The 23,980-nt window shown below is 34.8% G+C and overlaps 1 protein-coding gene across 1 annotated transcript in view; it reads left to right on the forward strand.

Annotated features, from left to right (window-relative positions):
* The window catches only part of LOC145331290 (uncharacterized), a 40,680-nt gene extending 16,980 nt beyond the window's left edge, over nucleotides 1–23,700 (forward strand). Inside the window, exons 3-5 of the mRNA XM_080175908.1 lie at nucleotides 15,800–15,875; nucleotides 22,881–22,932; nucleotides 23,531–23,700. Coding sequence (XP_080032034.1) covers nucleotides 15,800–15,875; nucleotides 22,881–22,932; nucleotides 23,531–23,700 — 298 coding nt within the window. The remainder of the gene's footprint in view (nucleotides 1–15,799; nucleotides 15,876–22,880; nucleotides 22,933–23,530) is intronic.
* Nucleotides 23,701–23,980: the final 280 nt, after the last annotated feature.

The following is a 23,980-nucleotide window of genomic DNA, read 5'->3' on the forward strand; positions in this document are numbered from 1 at the left end:
ACTATAAAGATAGATAGATATGTAATAAAATAAAGTATATGAAACATTATGATAAATAATATTTCCCCAGACTTACTAAATAATTAACAGTTGAAAAAAAATAAATTAGTCGGAATTTTGAGAAATACACTTTTTTGGTGGTTTGTATTTTCCAAGATTTTTAGTAATAAAGCTACTCTATAACTTACTGTCCGTCTGTAATGCAATGGGGAAATAGAAATTAAGTCAGTTGCTATAAATAATTAGACCTATTATTTTCAGGTCAACACTTTCAACGCAATGGGGAATTTTTAAGGGTTCTAGGACAAACGTAGGAGCCCAAAACGTCAGAGTGGACAAACGCAGGAGTTTTAAAAACTTGATTTAATGAAGTTTTTCTATACAGGTTAGGTTAGGTTAAGATATGAATATACAAATAAGCCTCCTGAAAGGGTTAGGCATTTAATAAAAAGTTTAAATAGGTTAGGTTAGGTTAAGTTTCTACTCCGACGTTTGTCCACTCCAACATTTGCAATGTTTGTCCACTCTGACGTTTGCGACGTTTGTTCTAGGACCTATTTAAGTATATAACATCCATAGCAGTCTGACTGCTTCACAGCAGCTTTTTAGCTGCTACTCTATATTTTAATTTGTCCGTCCACCCTTTAGTCAGTCCGTAATGCTTTGATATCAGCTTTTGGGCTGATATTAGAGATAGAAAGCTGGAATTTTTAGCAAAGATTCCCATGGCATATGTAAATGGACAAAGAGTCTCAAAAATCAGCCATGTGATGTCATAAAAATGAGGGAGATGAAAGAAGAAATGGAAAAGTAAAACCCTAAAAAAGAGATGAATAATCCCTCATTTTATGACCTCATATGGATGATTTTTTAGATACTTTGTTTGGCATATGGAAATATACATTGTTTTGTACATCTGTCTTTCGGTCATCTTACAAAAGATGTAAATGTTATTTTTTGGGGTTTTGTGAATTTGTTTGAATTTGTGCATATTATCCAAGGTTTTTTATGCTTTGCTATTATTAATGTTGTCATCCTTATTGAAAGCAAAGCAAATGACAAATAATTATGTGATAAAATTATCCAAATTTATCTGATTTTTGGAACACTGTTTCCTAGGTCAACAAAGTACAATGTTATATGCAAAGCATCTCTATGATCAAATCCTCAAGATGTAAGTATGTCCTTAAACAATATCCTGTATTTACGTAGTTTTTCAACAAATTTACTTATAATTAAATTCAGTTTATTCTGATTATTCAGTTCTGATACTATACAAGTGTTAGTGTCCGTTTGTCCTACCGTTACAGTGCTTCGCTTTTAAGGATGTTGTCATCCTTGTTAATATAAAAGTCCACATAAAGACCACTGTGTAAAAAGGCAATGCAATTGGGTACTCTATATTATATTATTAGTATTTTGTGGTTTTTTTAATATCAAAATTGACATAATCATAGTAGATTTGTGATTAATTTTGCCTGTGAATGTGCTGTTTTATTGTAATAATTTGATAACTTTAGAACCAGCCCCCTGTTATTATTTGTATAATTATGGGCAAATGTATTTGTTTCCAATTATGGCGCAACCCAAGGGGGGGGGGGGGGAGAGATAGATAAATATGAATCAGAGTTGAGGGAGGGAGGGGACATTGGACTGCAAATTATCAGGGATAAAACAATGGCCGATAAAATGTTGTACATCCCCAGTGATCATACACAAATTTACCCCCTCTGTAGATTAAAATTAAAGGGTTGAAACGTTTAAACATGCAACTTAATAAATAAACAAAAAAAAATTCACTAAAGTTGTGGTTAAGTCAACGAATAAGAAAAATTATTATAAAATTTTGGGGACTAGTGTAATAAACAGCCCATTGTCCCCTCTTTCTCTATTTGGAAAATTATGCTTGGCCTTAAAACTATAATAAGTACATTATTATTATTGGTTTACAAAATTTGTAAATAAAAATCCCCAAATTTTCAAAGCCAAAAAATGAGAGAACGTGTTTATATTCCCCACCCCCCTTTAGTGATTTTGATAGTTACTGAACCGATTGAGTCCTACATTTTATGGAAGGTCCCTATATATTATTTAGTCTCAATCAGTTTTAATTCTATTTTTCACCTTCCCTTTGGATTATGAGCTTCTAGATGCTAGGGGCGCAGCTGTAAGTATATATAGAGAGAGAAAAAGGGAGAGAGACACAGGGAAAGAGAGAGAGAGAGAGAGAGAGAGAAAGAGAGAGAGAGAGAGAGAGAGAGAGAGAGAGAGAGAGAGAGAGAGAGAGAGAGAGAGAGGGGGAGAGAGGGAGAGAGAGAAAGAGAGAAAAAATAGAAAAACTAGTAGAAAATAGTGGAAAAACAATACATTTGCTCATTTTTTACTTTGGCTTGAACAGAAAATAATTTTATAGTTTAGTTTAGTTCAGAGAGTCGGGCTGAGAACACGCATTTTGCAAGCTCTCCCCGCCCTACCCCATGTGTTAAGCTCAGTTCTACCTTCCCCCTCTCTCTCAACTAGTTCCCCTCTCCCCACTGCCCGTGGTCACTCCGCAGTTGGAGGAAAGGGAAGACACTGTAGCCAGAGGGCACCTCGTATTTAGGCCTGGCAATGTGTTTGTGTTAACGTATCGGTCAATTGTTAACAAAAAAAAGTGAAAATAAAACACTAAATGAATTAATTTTTAAAAATCTAAATTTATGTGTAACCTAATCGCTTTACTGAACAATTTATAGTGAAGACACTCTCTAAAACTTTTTGATAATTTATCGGTCTGGCAACATTCTACCGGCGCAAAGTACTCCCGACAAATAAGCTCTCCCATTGGCTAACATTTTCACGCGTCCCACTATTGGTCAACCGACCCACACTCATTCAGCACCCTCGGATCCGCCATCTTCACTTCATCATGGCCTGTAGTACGTGTGACAACCCAGAATATTGGTCAAAATTTAAAACAAATTTGGACGCAGCTTTGGATGTTAAGTTTAGTGAATACGATGCGAATATAGCCAAGGTAAGGGATGAGCTTATCCATAGTACTTTTGCCAGTCATAAAACCGAAATAAATGATATTAAATCGAGAGTCTCAGATTTAAACGTTAAGTTACAATCTATCGAAGGTATTGAAAATTTCGTCGACGCTAAATTAGTCGCAAGTGAGCAAAAAGCGATTAGGACTACGATTACACAACAAAAGGACTATTTAAACTCTGTCGAAACGTCGAGGGAAAATTTCGTAAAGTATCAACTTCTACAAAACTCGATAAGAGAGCAAAGATGTCGCGATTGGAGTTGTAGAATAGTGAACTTTCAGCAGCCATGGAGCCGTGAAAATATCACAGAGTTTGTTATATTCAGAAACATTATAAGGCCCACCCTTGAAACCGCCGTTAAACGAGGGGAATTAGAATATATCCCTTCACATTTTAGTGATATCGTTGAGCGTGCTCATATGCTCCCATATTCAAAGGGCCAGATCCCTGTATTTATCTTTCGTTTTATGTCTAGATCCTACCTCGACGCGTGGATGAACAATAAGAAGGCTGTGCTCGACCGCTACAATGCCGAGATCAAGAGGTTCAACCCCAGGAATAACGCGTCACCGGTCCCGTTCTTTCCCAACAGATTTGTACAGGCCAAGCAAGATATGTCAGACCTCAACAGGAAGACAATGACCTTCGTATATGCCACCAACCAGATCTCAAGGGCCAAAGTCGCTGGCCAATATGTGCAATTTCAGCTCAAGAACGGCAGCCGCTGGATACGCTGCCTTAACCCATTCGGCAAAGACCTGAAGGAAATGGCTCTGCCCATACCTGGAAGCGAGGATTTTTTTCTATCTGAAGCACCGCCGATCCTCCGTTTCAACAAATTAACGCCTGAGGAAAGGAAAACATTCTTCTCGAACCAAGCTGATTTAACAGAGGATGACTTCCCCAGACAGTTCAATACAATCACTGCCCATCCAGCCAGCACGGTTCAGCATAATTCAACGTCTGCCCCTGCCCCAGCTCTTGAGGACCTAGCTGTGTTCCCTCCAATTGACTCTGCCGCACGTAATGCCGCAACTGCAACCGCCGCACCTAGTGCCGCACATGCCGCCGTTGCACCTGCCGCCGCCGCACAGTCTGCACCTGCCGCACCCGCCGCCGCACCCGCCGCCGACGATGCTGCTGAGTTCACTGCCGCACCTGCCGCCGCGCTCACCGCCGCACCTGCCGCCGTGACCGCCGCCGTACCTGCATCTACTGCCGCACTTGCCGCCGCGTCTGCCGCCGTACCTGCTGCATTTACTGCCGCACCTACCGCCGCACACGCCGCCGCACACGCCGCCGCACTTGCCGCCACGCCTGCCGCCACGCCTGCCGCCGCATCTGCCGCCGCATGTTCTGCATCTCCTGCATCTTCTGCATCTCCTGCATCTTCTGCATCTACCGTTGACTCAGCACCTTCTGATCCTGTTGCCACGAGGGCCAAATCCAGAGAAATCAAGGAAGTGAGAGACACCGCCAACAAAACAAAGCGTATAGCAACAAAGGCGGTAATCTCAACATGAAGTTAAGTATCTTGAACGGCGAAAAAAGGTACCTAACATAAGACTTTCAACATAGTTATTATTTTCGGAATATTTTAAATATTTTGGAGTTAATTTTGATCCATATGACGTGAACTCTATAATATTATATATACTACTTAACTTATAATTGTTCGTACGTCAATGTCGCCTATTAATCATTCTCAATTAATCATTTTCTATTAGAATACTATATAACCAATGTATTAAAGATTAATGATTATTATTCAAAATTGAATGAATCGAATTGAAACTAATGTTCTTACTTAAAACTATGGTCTCAGTCACCTCCATATCTCTGTTTTTGTTGATTAGCATATAAAATATATGGAACTTGAATGAAAATGAGTAGGGGGAACTAAACTAGCTTTTAAATGTGTTGCCACCCCCAACACACACATAAACTAAACGCAATCGGAATAAATATAGTAAATATAGTAATTTTTTTCGTTTCAACGATAATATTTTGTATATTAACTATCTTTATTTGTCTATTAATATCTACTGTGTTTCAGATGTCCATACTTGACGTTAAAACGATTCCTCCTGCGGTGCTCCTGGACCAACTCTACTATGACAAACCTCCCTAATGAACAAATTAACCAGGATAACGGTAACTTGAACGATAACGTTGGTCTAAACCTTATGAATCCGATTTACGGTGACTACTTTAATGACTTCGAAAATGAATTCGGAATAAATTGTGTCTTTTCAAGTGAACAAGGAATTGTACAGAAACTGAAAACATTCAACGAAAACCTTCTCAATATTTTTAGTATTAATTGTCAGTCATTACATTCTAAATATAACGATATTGTCTCCACCGTAGACTTCTTCAAGCAACACGATATCCACTTAAATGTTCTGTGCTTCCAAGAATTATGGCTAAATAAGGATGTAAATATGGATTGCTATGGGATTAATAATTATGATTGGCATGTCAAACTCAGAGCAAATAATAGGGGGGGAGGGGTGGGTATTCTAGTAAGCAGATATTATAAAGTAGATAAATTATTTGATAAGTTCTCATTTAAAGAAAATATTCTTGAATCTATTTGCTTAAAAATTTCCTACAATGGTTTAAAGTTTTGTTTATTAAACTGCTACCGCCCACCCAATCAAAGTAATGCTGAAATCGAAGAATTTTTTGAACTTTTCTTGGATTTAATTGATAGAATAGCAGCACTAAACATACCATACTTCATTGTAGGAGATTTCAATTTTGACCTTTTCAAAATAAATAATATAAACAGCAATTCCATGAGAATTATTGAATCCTTTTCTTTTAACGGTATCATAAATACTGTTACCAGAGCCACTAGAGTTACTAGAACCACAGCAACCCTTCTTGATTTATTCGGGGTAGGGAATTTTATTCAAAACCTAATGTCATCTTTTGTTTTAACTTCAAAAATCTCCGATCACTTGCCAATTATTAATTCATTCCGAATAGACAAAGTAAATAAACCCAAACTTCCAGATTTTTTTGAAAAAAGAGAATTGAATGATGAAAACTTTGATGCCTTAAACTATGCACTCTACCACACTAACTGGAACCATGTTTTAAGTCAAGACAACACAAACATTGCTTATGATAACTTTATTTCAACCTTTTTAAAACTTTATAATGAAAAGTGTCCAGTTAGAAAAAAACGAAAAAACAAACGCACCCAGCCCCAGCAACCCTTCATGTCAGATTACTTATTGCGTTGTAGATTGCATAGAGACATATTGTACAGCAACTTTTTAAAAGACAAAACAATTGAAAATGAAAGTATTTACAATGTCTATAGGAATAATTATAATAGGCAAGTGAGAAGAGCAAAGATTGATTATTATAGAAAACAAATAAGAGATGCAAATGGGGATGGGAAAAAACTTTGGAAAACTCTGAAAGAAGTCATTGGTTTTAATAAATCTTCCCCTGAGTGCACATACCTTCAAGTAGGCCCAAACAAAATTGAAAATGACCAAGAAATAGCTAACGAATTCAATCGTTATTTTAGTCAGATTGGGTCTTCCCTAAGGCCTGAAATTCCTTCCACCCCCAAAAATTTTTTTGAATATTTACCACCCCCATGTCAAGACTCCCTCTTTTTTGAACCATTGTACCCCTTCAAGGTTATTAATATTATCCGTAGCATTAAACCTAAGCGTTCCACAGACATCAATGATGTCTCGATGTATGTTCTGTCTCGCTGTGCTGATACCATAGCCACTCCTCTAACACATGTTTATAATTTATCACTTCAAAATGGCACTTTTCCTGAAAAAATGAAAACTTCCAAAATAGTTGTCCTTCACAAATCTGGTTCACTCAGCGAGGCAGATAATCATCGAGGCATTAGTCTCATTGATAACTTTTCCAAACCCATCGAAAAATATGTCTGTGATACGCTGGTTAAGTTTTTAGAGGATCGGTCTTTTTTTAGCAATCGCCAGTTTGGCTTCATGAAAGGGATCTCAACCTTTCATAATGTATTGAACTTAAGTACAATGATCACCCAAGCACTCAGTCGAAACGCTTCCTGTATGGCCATATTTTTGGACATAAGGAAGTGTTTTGACATGATAAATAGGGACATCCTTTTTAGCAAACTAGAGAATTCAGGGATAAGGGGGGTTGCACTCGAGTGGTTCCGTAGTTATTATGCAAATAGAAAGCAGCGTGTATTTTTAAGGGCCTTTTCTCCTCTACTATTGAATTCATTATCATTGGCGTACTCCAGGGGTCAGTCCTGGGACCAATTCTTTTTTTAATTTTCATCAATGACCTTGTTTCATGCAGTGAAGAGATCATAATCAATCTCTTTGCTGATGACGCAGTGGGCTTCATTGAAAAGCAGAATATTATCCAATTAATAAACCTTGCAAAGGAGCTTGTCCCCAGACTGACCCAATGGTACAACGCCAATAAGCTTCTCATACACCCCCGCAAGACCAAATGTATGGTCTTTTCCTCCCCCCGAGAGATACTCACCCCCGCTGAGCTCGCAGCTAAGACCAACTTCGAAGTTTATGTAAACATGAACAATCACAATGAAAATGATGAATCAAAAATTACTAAGTTGGATCTTGTTAGCGGTACCAACGAGGGTAGTATCAAACACTTAGGAATTCAAATAGACGAGAAAATGAAATTTTCTTATCATCTTGAAAAAGTCTATAGCAAAGTCTCTAAAATAATTTATAGTATGAAAGTAATGCGTCATTTGTTGGACAAAAAACACCTAAAGCTACTCTATACTTCTTACATTAAGTCGAACATCGAATATTGTTGTCTCCTGTTCACTGCCTGCCCTATGTATCTGTTAGCACCAATTATTAAACTACAAAAGCAAGCCATTAGAATAATTGAAAACTTACCAAGCAGAGCTCACACAGCTGAATTTTTTAAATCTAATGGCATACTTCCATTCAACCTATTAATTGAATTCAATGTTTGTAAATTCATGCACGCCTATAAATTAGGCATTTTTCCTAAAATCTTTGAAAACACTTGGAACTTTGTTCAAGACAGACATACATATGGCACAAGGAACAGGAACAACTTTGCTTACGAACCGGGCACCAATAGAAACTTTCTCCTGCACGCCCCTCTTAACTCTTTTCCAACTATCTTTAACAACCTTCCACTTGAAATTAAGTTAATTGATAATAAAAATATTTTTAAGAAAAAATGTTTTACTTATTACCTAAACAAAATTGAGTTTTAATTAAAATGCAAATATTTTTCTTTCTTTTTACTCAACATTGGTTAATACCAAAGTGTAATCTACACTGTTCTTTTTGGATTTTTCTTTGTTTAAACTAAGTTTCTATCCGTACTCCTTATTTTATTTTTAGCCCTCGACTTTCTGTAAGCATTAAACTTCTTTGATAAAATTCAATAAAACAGCATTTTCTTAACCTCAAATCATAACGAATAGGTTCCGTAGGAACCGACACACATACCCAAGTATAGAGTAGCTTGGCATAGTTTGTTTTTTATCCATTTTTATCGTTTTTATATCGGTTTTTTTTTTCGATTTTTTATCGGTTCTTTACCCATATTTCAACCATATTTTATTTCTTTTATATTATTTTATCCAGCAGCTAACGAATCACGCAACCTCTATCTATCTAATAAAAATAACAAAGTTTTTGTTGAATTTTGGCCGAAAATTTATTTATTTATTCAAATTTTGATATCGAAATTTATTAAAATGACTATCGCAGACTGGTTAAGCTCTTGTACAGAGGGCATAGCCATCTATGAGTCGTAGTCGCTGGAGTCGCCGTAGGCGCCGTCGGGTTCCTGGTTGAGCAGCTCCTCAAGGATGTCCTGCTGGACTGTGACCAGGCGGTCCATTGCGGTGATGGCGTCCATGTTGGCTTGGAAGGACCGGGCGTACGTGGGCATTGCTTGAATTAACCGCACGACTAACCCATAGTTTCCATACATCATGCGGAGGACTTCTTCATTGATGACGTCGTTGCGGAACCTCCTCCACATCAGCATGTCTCCCTCGTACACGACGCCCATCAACCTGCGCTTGACCATAAACCAGAGGTCTAAACAGCGCCTGTCTACCCCCGGAAATGGGAGTAGATCAGGCACTGCCGCGAGGTTCAACAGCTGCTGGACGTCGGGTACGGGTACAGGATCATCTGCTTCTTCGCTGGTGTCAAGCATGGCGACGAGCTCCTGTACCTGAGCATGGAGGGGAGCATCCTCCTCACCTCCAGCATCTACCGGAATTCCCGGCGCTCCTCCTGGTATAGCACCTTGGCCTTGTCCTCCTTCCTCTTCTTCTTGATTTGACATCTTGGAAACAATTAAATCTTGACCTAATCTCCCCCATATTTATACCCCCCTTGTGTTTTAATACCATATATTATGTAATCTTTAATTAAATTTATTAATAAGCAATACACTTTCCCCACTTCCGCTTCCCGCTTATTTTCCCCTATGCTTTATAACCAATTGTTTTCCTCCCGCCTTTTTTATGCGCTATACCAGGAAACCACTCCTCCCCCCACCCCCTTTTTTTCCCCCCTTGCCTATACCAAACAATACGCGCCGCTCAGTCTGACAAGTGGCCACGGTCGTGAATAAACCGCTCACTACGCCCCTTTTCTCCTTTCGATTTTCCCCCCCCCCCATCCTCCCCTTACCCTTTCAATTCTTTAACTTTTCCCCAATACTTAATCAACTCTTTACTTTACCAACTTATATTCTTTTTATTTATTTCACTTCCTATTTTGATGCCAATACAATATTAATAATATTAATAGGTTTAACCCATAGCAACATATTAACAACATATTACAGACATCCTATTACTTTACCCTTTTTATAATTAAAGTCATTGCAAGATATCTAGGATTTATTAATAAAATAAAATTGATGAATCTATGGTATGTTTAAAATAAGTACACAAAATAATTTTATTTTAATTCTATTTTTAACAGTACTATTTCTCACTGAACAATTCATCTTAATAGCCATAGTTATTCAAAATTAGCAGCATAACTTTTCAAATGTTCTATTTTTCACGGGTATATCTTGTGGATATTCCTGTGGATTTTTTGTGGATATCTTTGTAGATATTTTTTGTAGATATTTTTTTGTAGATATTTTTCGTGGATGTTTTATGGGTATTTTTGAGGATATCTTGTATATGAAGTTGTAGAGAATTTGACCGTCACTGGCCCTGGACCGGTAATGGCCACTTTCTTGAGTTAAAGTTGGAGACATGCCCCCTCTTGAGCAGTAATCTGCTGAGCAATTTCACTCAATTTATTTTCATGATACTCCATGTCCTTGTTTGGGTTGTACAGAGTGAGTGCCAACTCGGTTTCAAGATAACCCTGCTGGTATAGTAGACGGGCTACCTCACGACGCACTTCCTCACTGACATTGTCACCATTAACTATATTGAGAAGTTGTTGATATGTTATTGTCAATCGATTGCGTAGCGGCTGCCACATTTGTTGGTATTCTTCCTCTCCGAACATTTTTTCGTGCCTAAACAATAGTAAGATTAAGACTCTACTAAAAGCAAAGCTATGACCAAATTAAGCACGCGACAGCGCGCCACAATTTTTTATCTTTACCATGACCCACTTTCACCCCTCTCTTTTATAAAAAAGGCGTGATTAATATAACGATTTTTGGGAACCGACCCCTCTCCCATCTCCCCCAATCCCCCCCACGTCCCACTACATGTTTGTACCCCATTCACAGCTATGCTGTGACTAGTTCTCAAAACACAAAAATCAGATTCCGGAGGAATCGAACCTTACACACTTAGGGGACACGCTCCCTTCACCTCAAAATACCAAAATCAGATTCCGTAGGAATCGCATATGACCTATATTTTTATTTTTTTGTACACTAGAGGATTTTATATCCCTTCCCAAGAAACAAAACTCAGATTCCGTAGGAATCGAAACCAATCATTACTCCTTGTTCACTTAGGTACCTAAATACGTCACATAGGTACGGTTTATTATCTATAGACACATCTTCTAAGTATTTTATTTATTGGTATTGGACCAGCGTTGTCGCGATATTTATCGTTACCCTGTAATTATTAGTGTGGAGATGTCCTTAGACACGGACAAACCCCACTCTATAATGAAAATAATTTGTTACAAAGGAAACTGTCTGGGTAGAGTTGATAAGGGATCACAACGGGAATAGCAACTTCTTACGAAGGTTTTGGTTCCTTAATTGTTCCGAATTTATGCTTGGAGGAGTTGCAACTGACAGTAGGAGGATGTCTGAAATACACAGCAAGATACTGTATTTATTATTATTATCATTATTGTTAAGATTGTTTTGCACATATAACATTGTATCGGCTTGGCAAGCGTCAAAGTACACCAGTGGCTCCACAACCCTTAAAGGGTTATGCCAACTATCTGGTACAATGTTGCATGGAATTTTTCTTGTAAAATGTTATTTTCATCCTATTCGAACTGGCCTGGCAACTAGGTGGAGACGAAGTTCGGCCAATTCCATGCTAGGTACTTAATAATAGTTATTATGTAAATTGTTCTTAAACTTGAATCAAACATAACAAACCAGAAGAATCAAACCAATCAAAGCATAGTAACTTAATGTATGATATATACTTAATAAAACATGTTGTACCTTTGAGGAAAATAAATCTTATCTTATCTTATCTTATCTTTTTCTTACTCTACTCTACATTTATATGGAAAATAGTACAAAAAGTCGGAAAATAACATAGTTTCTTTTATGGCTTCCAAAGCGATTAATAACTGCTGGTATATAACCGGTTTACAGCCACACTGAAAAATTTTATCAAGCCCGTGCCTTTTGCATCTCGGGACTAAAAAACTGGTTTTAATTATATAATGGTGCATTTTACATCCAGGGAAAGCTGTCTATAATACGATGAGATATAAATAACTATTACCTTAATTCAAAAGCAATTTGATGGCTATCTGTTGAAATGGTTTACATATTATAAGTCCATAATCCTTATACAATATTTGTCTGTCTATATGTACTGCTAATAGCTGAACTGATATGGTTCTTCTTTAAAGTGAAGCTTTTTAAAGGCCCATGGAAGGTTTATAACTATTTTGAGGGAAAGTACCTTCAACCTCTTAAGAAAATAATAGCCCTTCTAATGTACATGTATCTACAACAGCAGCTGAGAAAATTCCTCGTTTCTGATCACCTTATACCAACAATGAAATTAATTCGGAAAAAATCACGAAACCTATACATGTTCTTCAGCTGTCGTTGGGGAGCAACACATCGTAAAATTGATGACCTCCATTTGTCCCCCAAATATTATTTATATATTTATTTTGCTCGTTGGTTTTTCCTTATTCCTAGTTTTTGACATACAAACAGAAAGACATGGGTATTTTTTTTAACAACAATCCCTTATTTAATAAACTTTTTTGTATAAAATCTATGTAAAGAATAAGCAAAACATCTTTATTTTTTTTCTTATACAAAGGAATCAAATAGTTAAATGTTTCTTTACAGTTTAGGATTTTACAATATTTATTTATCGCAATGTATTAAAGACATCTTTCCGCGGATATTAAAATGAAAATTTGTAAAATTAAAACCAATTGTGTTAGCCAGGGGGGGCTTGAGTTCCGGGCTAATAAACTAGTATTAATTTTATGATTTTTTTTAATATTCGTGGAAAATTCTCTATAATTCATTGCTACACATGAATTTTCCGTTTGGATGAGAACTGGTTCTAATCCAGCGGATATTAATCAGTTTCAAAAGCCATAATGGAAACATAGTTGTCATTGTTATATTCTGAAAAATAGAATAAATAATAATCTAATAAAAGGCTGTTTACTCACCTCAAATTTTAAGAAATACATAGATTACCTCGTATGGGCGGGATTACAGTCCAGGAAGTTTCCGACTTGGTGTACTGTCTAGGTCCTGGTCCAGCAATCCAGGAGAACTAAGGATGACTGTTACGCACCCTTCTCTGTCCAAACACCCAAGGATATTAGGTTAAATAACATCCGACAGACAACCAACTCTCTGTGATGCACGACCTTTGTCTGAGAAGTCCCAATTGTGCATGGTAAAGAGTTGCGCCTGTTTTGGGCCAAGGCATTCCCCCTACTTTAACTATTTATGTCGCGCATCTGACATAGCAGCAGTAGGAAACATTTTAAAAGTATTTAGTTATGACGCGGTGTCGGCCTGAGATTCGAACCTATCACCTTCCCGACAACGAGCGGATGTGCTACGTGTTGAGCCACGGTCGCGGGTTAAGAAATACATAAGATTACCCCCCTAAAATCAAAAGCTTGGGCGTCCTTGTGCTTATGTTTTTTGATTTTTTTCTCACGAATATTCGCCTTAAGCCTAGAAACAAATTCTCATTGGAAAAAGTTAGTTGTGTGTTAGACAAAGTCTTGTATCTCAGATTCTTGATACTAAACAATAACTTACACTAAACAAACAAGTATAGCAACATCCATAACAAGATTCTTGATACTAAACAATAACTTACACTAAACAAACAAGTATAGCAACATCCATAACAAGTTTCTTGATACTAAACAATAACTTACACTAAACAAACAAGGATAACAACATCCATAACAAGATTCTTGATACTAAACAATAACTTACACTAAACAAACAAGTATAGCAACATCCATAACAAGATTCTTGATACTAAACAATAGCTTACACTAAACAAACAAGGATAACAACATCAATAACAAGATTCTTGATACTAAACAATAACTTACACTAAACAAACAAGTATAACAACATCCATAACAAGATTCTTGATACTAAACAAACAAGTATAGCAACATCCATAACAAGATTCTTGATACTAAACAAACAAGTATAACAACATCCATAACAAGATTCTTGATACTAAACAATAACTTACATAGAATTTATAACAACATCCATAACAAGATTCTTGATACTAAACAAACAAGTATAACAACATCCAAAACAAGATTCTTGATACTAAACAAACAAGTATAACAACATCCATAACAAGATTCTTGATACTAAACAAACAAGTATAACAACATCCATAACAAGATTCTTGATACTAAACAAACAAGTATAACAACATCCATAACAAGATTCTTGATACTAAACAAACAAGTATAGCAACATCCATAACAAGATTCTTGATACTAAACAATAACTTACATAGAATTTATAACAACATCCATAACAAGTTTCTTGATACTAAACAATAACTTACATAGAATTTATAACAACATCCATAACAAGATTCTTGATACTAAACAATAACTTACACTAAACAAACAAGTATAGCAACATCCATAACAAGATTCTTGATACTAAAAAATAACTTACACTAAACAAACAAGTATAGCAACATCCATAACAAGATTCTTGATACTAAACAATAACTTACACTAAACAAACAAGGATAACAACATCCATAACAAGATTCTTGATACTAAACAATAACTTACACTAAACAAACAAGTATAGCAACATCCATAACAAGATTCTTGATACTAAACAATAGCTTACACTAAACAAACAAGGATAACAACATCAATAACAAGATTCTTGATACTAAACAATAACTTACACTAAACAAACAAGTATAACAACATCCATAACAAGTTTCTTGATACAAATAACTTATGAACATGCTCTGTTTTTCCTTCTTTATTATGAAAACTGAACATCTGTTTATAACTTACTTTTTCATTTGTCCATTTATTGAATTTTTTGTGCTTCCTTACCTGTGAATGTTAATACATATAATCTAAAAAAATAATACTTAGATCCTTGTTAAAAGAAAAGCCTTTCTATAGTTAGGGTCAGTTTTTCTGTCCGTCTGGGACAGTTAGCTCTTTTCGTTAACTCAAACAGGTTAGAATTGTCCTATCGCTTTCAAACTTTAAATGATGATTCTCTATCTACTGTATTTAAGAAGTTTTACTTACAATTTTGTTTAGACTTATGCATTCATATTCTGATTATTCAGTTCTGACAATGTTGTTTGTCCTACTATTTCAGACCTTCACTATTATGGATGTTGTCATCCTTGTTTTATACTGATTAGTAATAAGATTAGTTTAGGCTGCAAACATTTATATTATTCAGGTTTATTAGAAGAAAAACTTTTTTTTCTTCCAATACTCATTATGTACTTTGTTATAGTTTCTGATTTTTTATATTATCACATGAAGTACCCTCTAGAGCCCTGATAACAACCCCCCCCCCCCTTATGGACATATTAATACTAATAAATTGAAACTTATAGTGGGCTAAAATAACAATACTCTCTATCCATCCCCTCTCCTTCTTACTGGATGAACGAACAGACCATTGCGAGAGTTCCATGTTAGAATCCCAATTTGACAACAATTCTTTACCTTTGTCATAATACCCACGTATTTTGCATATACACCCCCCCCCCCCCAACAACAACAACTTTTTTTTCATTAAACTAAAAATACGAGTAATATAATGTGAGTTATTTATACGTTTTTTGTTTGTTTATTAAAATATTAGGTTAGTTTATATTGGGTTCTGGTTAGCCCCTGCAGGAAATGGCTAGGAGTTAGGCAATATAGGAAACCTCCTCTCCAAATTTTCAATTTAATTTAAACGAAGGGTTGCGTTGGTGTGTGGTTACTAATGCTCAACCAGCCTTTTTTGGTAAAGCACCTGATTGTTTTAATAAATATTTTTTTTCTTTTTAGGCGAGTATTTTTGAGCGGGAAAAAATGTTGTTGCTGCTCTACTCATGGAAGTGGTCTTCCTGGAGATAAACATGCTAGGAACAATGTTTATTAATAGATAGACATATATAAAAAAGATAGACTTATGGAAAGATAGATAGACACATAATAAAATGTCCTTCCTAGGGACATTCATGCTAGGAACAATGTTTATTAATAGATAGACATATAAACAATAGATAGACTTATGGATAGATAGATAGACACATAATAAAGTTTCCTTCCTAGGGATAAACATGCTAGGAACAATGTTTATTAATAGATAGACATATATAAAAAAGATAGACTTGTGGAAAGATAGATAGACACATAATAAAATGTCCTTCCTAGGGACATTCATGCTAGGAACAATGTTTATTAATAGATAGACATATAAACAATAGATAGACTTATGGATAGATAGATAGACACATAATAAAGTGTCCTTCCTAGGGATAAACATGCTAGGAACAATGTTTATTAATAGATAGACATATATAAAAAAGATAGACTTATGGATAGATAGATAGACACATAATAAAGTGTCCATTCTAGGGATAAACATGCTAGGAACAAAGTTTATTAATAGATAGACAGACAGATAGACACATAATAAAGTGTCCTTCCTAGGGATAAACATGCTAGGAACAAAGTTTATTAAAAGATGGATAGGTAGATAGACAAATAATAAAGTGTCCTTCCTAGAGATAAACATGCTAGGAACAAAGTTTATTAATAGATAGACATATAAACAATAGATAGACTTATGGATAATTAGATAGACAAATAATAAAGTGTCCTTCCTAGAGATAAACATGCTAGGAACAAAGTTTATTAATAGATAGACATATAAACAATAGATAGACTTATGGATAGATAGATAGACACATAATAAAGTGTCCTTCCTAGAGATAAACATGCTAGGAACAAAGTTTATTAATAGATAGACATATAAACAATAGATAGACTTATGGATAATTAGATAGACAAATAATAAAGTGTCCTTCCTAGAGATAAACATGCTAGGAACAAAGTTTATTAATAGATAGACATATAAACAATAGATAGACTTATGGATGGATAGATAGATAGACACACATAAAGGGATAAACATGCTAGGAACAAAGTTTATTAATAGATAGACAGATATAAAATAGATAGACTTATGGATAGATAGATAGATAGACACACATAGAGGGATAAACATGCTAGGTCAAAGTTTATTAATAGATAGATATATAAACAATAGATAGACTTATGGATAGATAGATAGACACATAATAAAGTGTCCTTCCTAGGGATAAACATTCTAGGAGCAATGTTTATTTAAAGATAGACATAAAACAATAGATAGACTTATGGATAGATAGATAGATAGACACATAATAAAGTGATCTTCCTAGAGATAAACATGCTAGGAAAAAAGTTTATTAATAGATAGACATATATAAAATAGATAGACTTATGGATAGATAGATAGATAGACACACATAAAGAGATAAACATGCTAGGAACAATGTTTATCAATAGATAGACAGATATGAAATAGATATACTTATAGATAGATAGATAGATAGACACACATAAAAAGATAAACATGCTAGGTCAAGGTTTATTAATAGATAGACAGATAGATAATAGATAGACTTATGGATAGATAGATAGACACACAATAAAGTGTCCTTCCTAGGGATAAACATGCTAGGAACAAAGTTTATTAATAGATAGACAGATATAAAATAGATAGACTTATGGATAGATAGATAGACACATAATAAAGTGTCCATTCTAGGGATAAACATGCTAGGAACAAAGTTTATTAATAGATAGACAGATATAAAAAAGATAGACTTAAGGATAGATAGATAGACACATAATAAAGTGTCCTTCCTAGAGACAAACATGCTAGGAACAAAGTTTATTAATAGATAGATAGACAGATAGACACATAATAAAATGTCCTTCCTAGGGACATTCATGCTAGGAACAATGTTTATTAATAGATAGACATATAAACAATAGATAGACTTATGGATAGATAGATAGACTCATATTAAAATGTCCTTCGTAGGGATAAACATGCTAGGAACAAAGTTTATTAATAGATAGACATATATAAAAAAGATAGACTTATGGATAGATAGATAGACACATAATAAAGTGTCCTTCCTAGAGACAAACATGCTAGGAACAAAGTTTATTAATAGATAGATAGACAGATAGACACATAATAAAATGTCCTTCCTAGGGACATTCATGCTAGGAACAATGTTTATTAATAGATAGACATATAAACAATAGATAGACTTATGGATAGATAGATAGACTCATATTAAAATGTCCTTCGTAGGGATAAACATGCTAGGAACAAAGTTTATTAATAGATAGACAGATATAAAAAAGATAGACTTATGGATAGATAGATAGACACATAATAAAGTGTCCTTCCTAGAGACAAACATGCTAGGAACAAAGTTTATTAATAGATAGATAGACAGATAGACACATAATAAAATGTCCTTCCTAGGGACATTCATGCTAGGAACAATGTTTATTAATAGATAGACATATAAACAATAGATAGACTTATGGAAAGATAGATAGACACATAATAAAGTGTCCTTCCTAGAGATAAACATGCTAGGAACAAAGTTTATTAATAGATAGACAGATAGATAATAGATAGACTTATGGATAGATAGATAGACACACAAAAAGAGATAAACAAGCTAGGAACAAAGTTTATTAATAGATAGACAGATATAAAATAGATAGACGTATGGATAGATAGATGGATAAACAATAAAGTATCTTTCTATATCGCATCGTATTACAGACAGCTTTTCGTAGATATTAAAATGAAAAATTATAAGATTAAAACCAGTTTTGCTATACCTGAGAGGCCGAAGGTCCTGACTAATAAATTTATTATTAAAGGAAGCCTGCAAGAAATACCACGCTTTAACTGCTGAAAGACTGCCACAAGTAGACCAAATACCCCAAATTTGAAGCCTTCAGCTTCTATAACAAAAAAGTTCTAGGCATTTTAAAATGACACTTTATGTACAATGAAAATTTTGAAAGAATTGCAATGCTCATGTTGAAAACTTTGAAATTAAACTACGTGGCCTAGAAACAAAATTATAAGCTTATTTTTGTCATAAATTTAGGTTTCCAGTAACTAATTATATTTTTACAATAAAAATACCTATTTTTATAGTCAAAATCATTAAAAAAAATTAAGTTTTACTTGCATTGTACCGAATGTACTGTAGCCAATCAGAAGGCTGAATCAGCTTAACAACCAATCACAGCTAAGCTTGTATTAGTTTACCCCTTTGTTTCCGCTATGATTTTCGTTTAAAAATGCAATTTAAATCGAATTTTTTTCATAGATTTTGACTATGAAATGTGGTGTTTTTATTGTAAAAATCTAATCAGTTACAGGCAATATAAGTTTCTGACAAAGATAACGTTATAATTTTATGTCTAGGCAACGTAATTTAATATTGTTTTTTCTTTTATGAGCATTGGAAATCTTTCAAAAATTCCATTGTACATAAAATGCTATTTTGAAATGCCTATAACTTTTTTGTTATTGAAGCTAAAGGCTTTAAATTTGGGGTATTGGGTATTCTTGTGGCACTCTTTCAGCAGTTAAAGCGTGTTATTTCTTGCAGGCGTCCTTTAAGTTTAAGATTATTTATCTTAGTATTCGTAGAAAATACAATGATATACATGATTTTTCAGTATGGCAAAGACCAGATGATATTAAAAGGTTTCGAAGTTCGAAAGTTTCATTTACAATTTTTGTTGAATATCAATTACGTTATTTGTTAATGTTCGTTTGTCTCACTTTCTGATTTGAGAAGCTTTTCTTTTATGGCAGTGTCATCCTTGTTTTTTTTATAAAGAATAATGTAATGTTTCATATTTTTATGAATATTAAGATTTTTTTGAGGGAAAAAAATATAATAATTCTGTAAAAACTGCTTTATAAGCGTTTATCATAAATGTAAAGTATATAGTAACAGAAAATATTTTTTTTCATTTTCTGATGTTCAAAATAATAGCGAAATGGCTTTAGTTTTGCTCCCAAGGCATCATATGATGAAATACTCTAACGCTGGATATTAGGTTAAGAAACATCCAACAGACAACCAATCCTTTGATTATACGACCTTTGAAGTCCTAACTGTGCATGGTAGTGAGTTGTGCCTGTTTGTGGGCCAAGGCATTCCCCCTACGCCCACTATTTATGTCGCGCACCTGACATAGGAGCAGCAGCAGGATCCATTGTTAACGTCTTTAGTTATGACGCTGTTATCACCTCTACTATTTTGAAATTAAAACAATAAGTTAATACCATAGAAAAATTTGGTGGTAAAATATTTTTTTTCGAAAGCAATATCCCTTTAACGACACCATGGAAACTGTCCCAATTTTGTATAACTTTTGCGGAACATGTTCCAGTTACGTCATATTTTTCTTTCCCGAAAAAGGGAAGGGGGAAAGAAAAAAAAGGGAAGGGGGGAAGAAATAAGAGATGGGAGAAAAGGGGGTTTTCCCCATCTCTTTTGAAGAGATTTTCTTCCCCTCTTCTCTTTTTCGGGAAAGAAAAATATGACGTAACTGGAACATGTTCCGCAAAAGTTATACAAAATTGGGACAGTTTCCATGGTGTCCCCTTTAACTGATGATTGTAACGAGAGAGGGAGATGACATTCGGCTGAGCTGTTTATTACACTAGTCCCCAAAGTTTATTACACTAGTCCCCAAAGTTTATTACACTAGTCCCCAAAGTTTGTTACACTAGTCCCCAAAGTTTGTTTAATTTAGGGTTTTCTTATTCGCTGACTTTGAGTACTATTATTGAATTTTGATTGATCGGTTCATTAAGATCAGTATCCAAACGTTTCAACCATTAACCCTTAACAGTCGGGCCCCTTGCCGCACCCTAATCGGTCGGCGGGGTTGGGGGGGGGGGCTTTCAACGCCCACCCCCCCCCCCCCCCCCGACCGTTAAGGGTTAATGGCAAACTAACCACCAAAGTGGTAATTTTATGTAACATTATTTAGGATGTGCATCAATGTATCTACGGCCATTGTCTTATCCCTTTATATTCCTGGACTGTAACCTTGCTCCTATTTTTGTACCAATTAAGCTATTTTTTTCCTAACACAGATTCTCTATCTGCTCGTCTGTCCGTCAGGCAGACCGTCAAATTAGGACAATAATAAAATCAGGTTCATCTAGGTAACTTAAAGCATAAGTCACTGGACGACAAATTCAAAATTTACTCCTTCCGTAGTTAAATTTTTGGTGGAATAGTCTGAAACCTGCTATCATTCACAACCCAATTAAGATTTGGCAATAGTCCCCAAAGTGTTGAACAATTAAATGAGTACCGCTATAATTGACAGTCCAGTGACCCCTTCCTCCTTTCAAATATGAAAATATGACAATGCCTGCTAAAACTAACCATGCAAAAACCTTTAAGTTTACCATATTATTTTTAAAATGTTTTTTCTGTAACAGTTAGATACAATCTAAAATTCTGTAATCATTACCAGAATGTCCATTTCAAAACATTTTGAATATTTTATTTAGTTTTGACAATAAGTGTAGAACCTTGCTTTTATGGATGTTTTCTTCCTTGTTTACGTCTTATTCAGAAAAAAATATGTCTACTTCAACCTTTTTTTGGTAAAAATAGCTTATATCATACGTTTTATTAAGATTGAAGAAGGGGTAGAAAATAACCTTAAACATAGGCCTAAAATCATCCTAATACCTAAAATAGAAAATCTCGGTTTGAATGTGTCAACTTACAAAAAAACACCTTACTATTTAATTTAGAAGCAGCGCCTACAATCATATCATCTAGGGGCTTTGGGGTTAGGAATGGACCGAAAATAGCCTAAAACAATCCTAATACTAAAATCTTTAAATAAAATAGCCTGAAACCTTCCTATTAGCCACTTATTGACATAAAAATCTTTATTAATTTGATAGATGAAAGTTAGATAAGTTAGAAAGTTATCGCATCGTATTTTAGACAACTTTCCGCAGTTATTAAAATGAAAAAAAAACAAGGATGACAACATCCATAAAAGCGAAGCTCTGAAACGGTACGACAAACGGACATTAACATTTGTATAATGTCAGAACTGAATAATCAGAATGCGAATGTATAAGAGTCAAAGCAAAATTGTAAGTAAATTTGTTAAAAAACTGCTTGATACAGGATAATGATTATGGACATACTTACATTTTTAAAACTTGATTATAGAGTTGCTTCGCTTATAATATTGTACTTTTTTGTCCCAGGAATCAGTATACCAAAAATCAGACCAATCGGATAATTAGGGCAAATACAAATTTGTTGTTAAAAATGTAAAAAAATTAACATGTTTAAAATGGACGTACAGACATTCTGGTAATGATTTTAGAGTTGCTACGCTTTCTAAATCGTACCTAACTACTAAATGAATCACCATGCAAAATTTGAAATCGATAGGACAATTCTAACATGCCTAAATTAACGAAAAAAGCTATTTAAAAAAGTAAAAAAAATCAACATGTTTAAAATGGACGTACGGACATTTTGGTAATGATTATAGAGTTGCTACGCTTTCTAAATCGTACCTAACTACTAAATGAATCACCATGCAAAATTTGAAATCGATAGGACAATTCTAACATGTCTAAATTAACAAAAAAAGCTATCCGTGACGGACGGACGTACGGACGGACGGACCGACCCTAATTATAGAAAAGCTTCGCTTTTAAAAATTGGTATAGTTATATGACCTTTATTTTAATATTCGTCGAAAACTGTCTGTAATATGATACTATAAATGATTTTTCCGTAAGGTTGAGAACCGGTTCAAATCAAGCGGATATTAATCGGTTTTAAAGCCATACAGGAAATATATTTCAACTATAAGCTAAAGCTATTGTGTTAGCATTGTACTTTTGGACGTACAGACATTGGAAAGCATAATCATAGATTAGCTACGTTCCGCTGCTAAAAAAAATAAACTTTGTATTGTTGTGTACAGAACTTATCAAAAAGTGTTTTTACTTCACGCATCAACACAAACTAATTTGAGTAAGTATTTAATTTTTGTAAGCGAAGCTTTTCTATAAATAGGGCCGGTCCGTCCGTTCGTATGGGTAGGTTTTTTATCCATAAGAACTTCAACTTTCATGTATGTCTTTAAACAGTATCCTGTTTTTTAGCAGTTTGGAAAGAAATTTACTTACAATTTTGCTAAAACTCTGCTTATTCAGTTCTAACACTCTACAAGTTTCATGTTCGTTTGTCCTTCGCTATTATGGATGTTGTCATCCTTGTTTATATGTGTGTTTAAGCTAGGTCACGTGTATACTGTGCATATTATAGCCTTTCAAATTGTGTATTGTATTAAAATGATAATAAAAAGTGAAACTTTAAAGCATTCTATCATTAAACCACGTTTAAATGACAACCCGTCCCCAAACCTGATGGATATAGGATATACGCGGATATATTGACTGGGGAAAACTTGTCGTCAATTTAGCTTGCTAATATGGACCTCATATATTGGTCAGTTCGTTAATACGATGGGAGGGGATGTAGAAAAGAGGGGTGGATTGGGTCCATAACTATTTTAGCTAGCTGCGAGACCCACTTTATCGGAATCCACAACTGATTTAATTTGTTTCAGGACTATATGAAGATGCCAACCACATAAATGTGCACGAACAGCTGATTCAAGATGGCGGCGGCGGGGGAAATGGCGCGAACGGCGGGATTGGATTGTCGGGGGAGGACAGAGATCACGGGATGGGGGTGGGAGTGGGGGTTGGCAGTCAAGAACATCTGATAGGAATATAAAATATCATTTTTAACCTGTTTGGCAATGGGGGGGGGGGGGTAGATCTAAATCACTACCCCCTCAACTAAGTTATTTCAACCTTGAAGCGGGAGGGGACATTGGACTGTAAATTTCTCATATATTAAAATTTCTATAAACACTTTCTCTTATTTGTTGATATAAAAACCACTATTATTAACATTGCAATAAAAAAGTGATGTATTCAAATTTACTTAAAATTTGATCAATTTGTCAAATAGTCAAACTTGCGGTTGGATAAAAAACGATACCCCACTTTAC

Source organism: Acartia tonsa, chromosome 11 (genome assembly GCF_053477335.1).
Source record: "Acartia tonsa isolate MP-2025a chromosome 11, ASM5347733v1, whole genome shotgun sequence".
NCBI lineage: Eukaryota > Metazoa > Arthropoda > Copepoda > Calanoida > Acartiidae > Acartia > Acartia tonsa.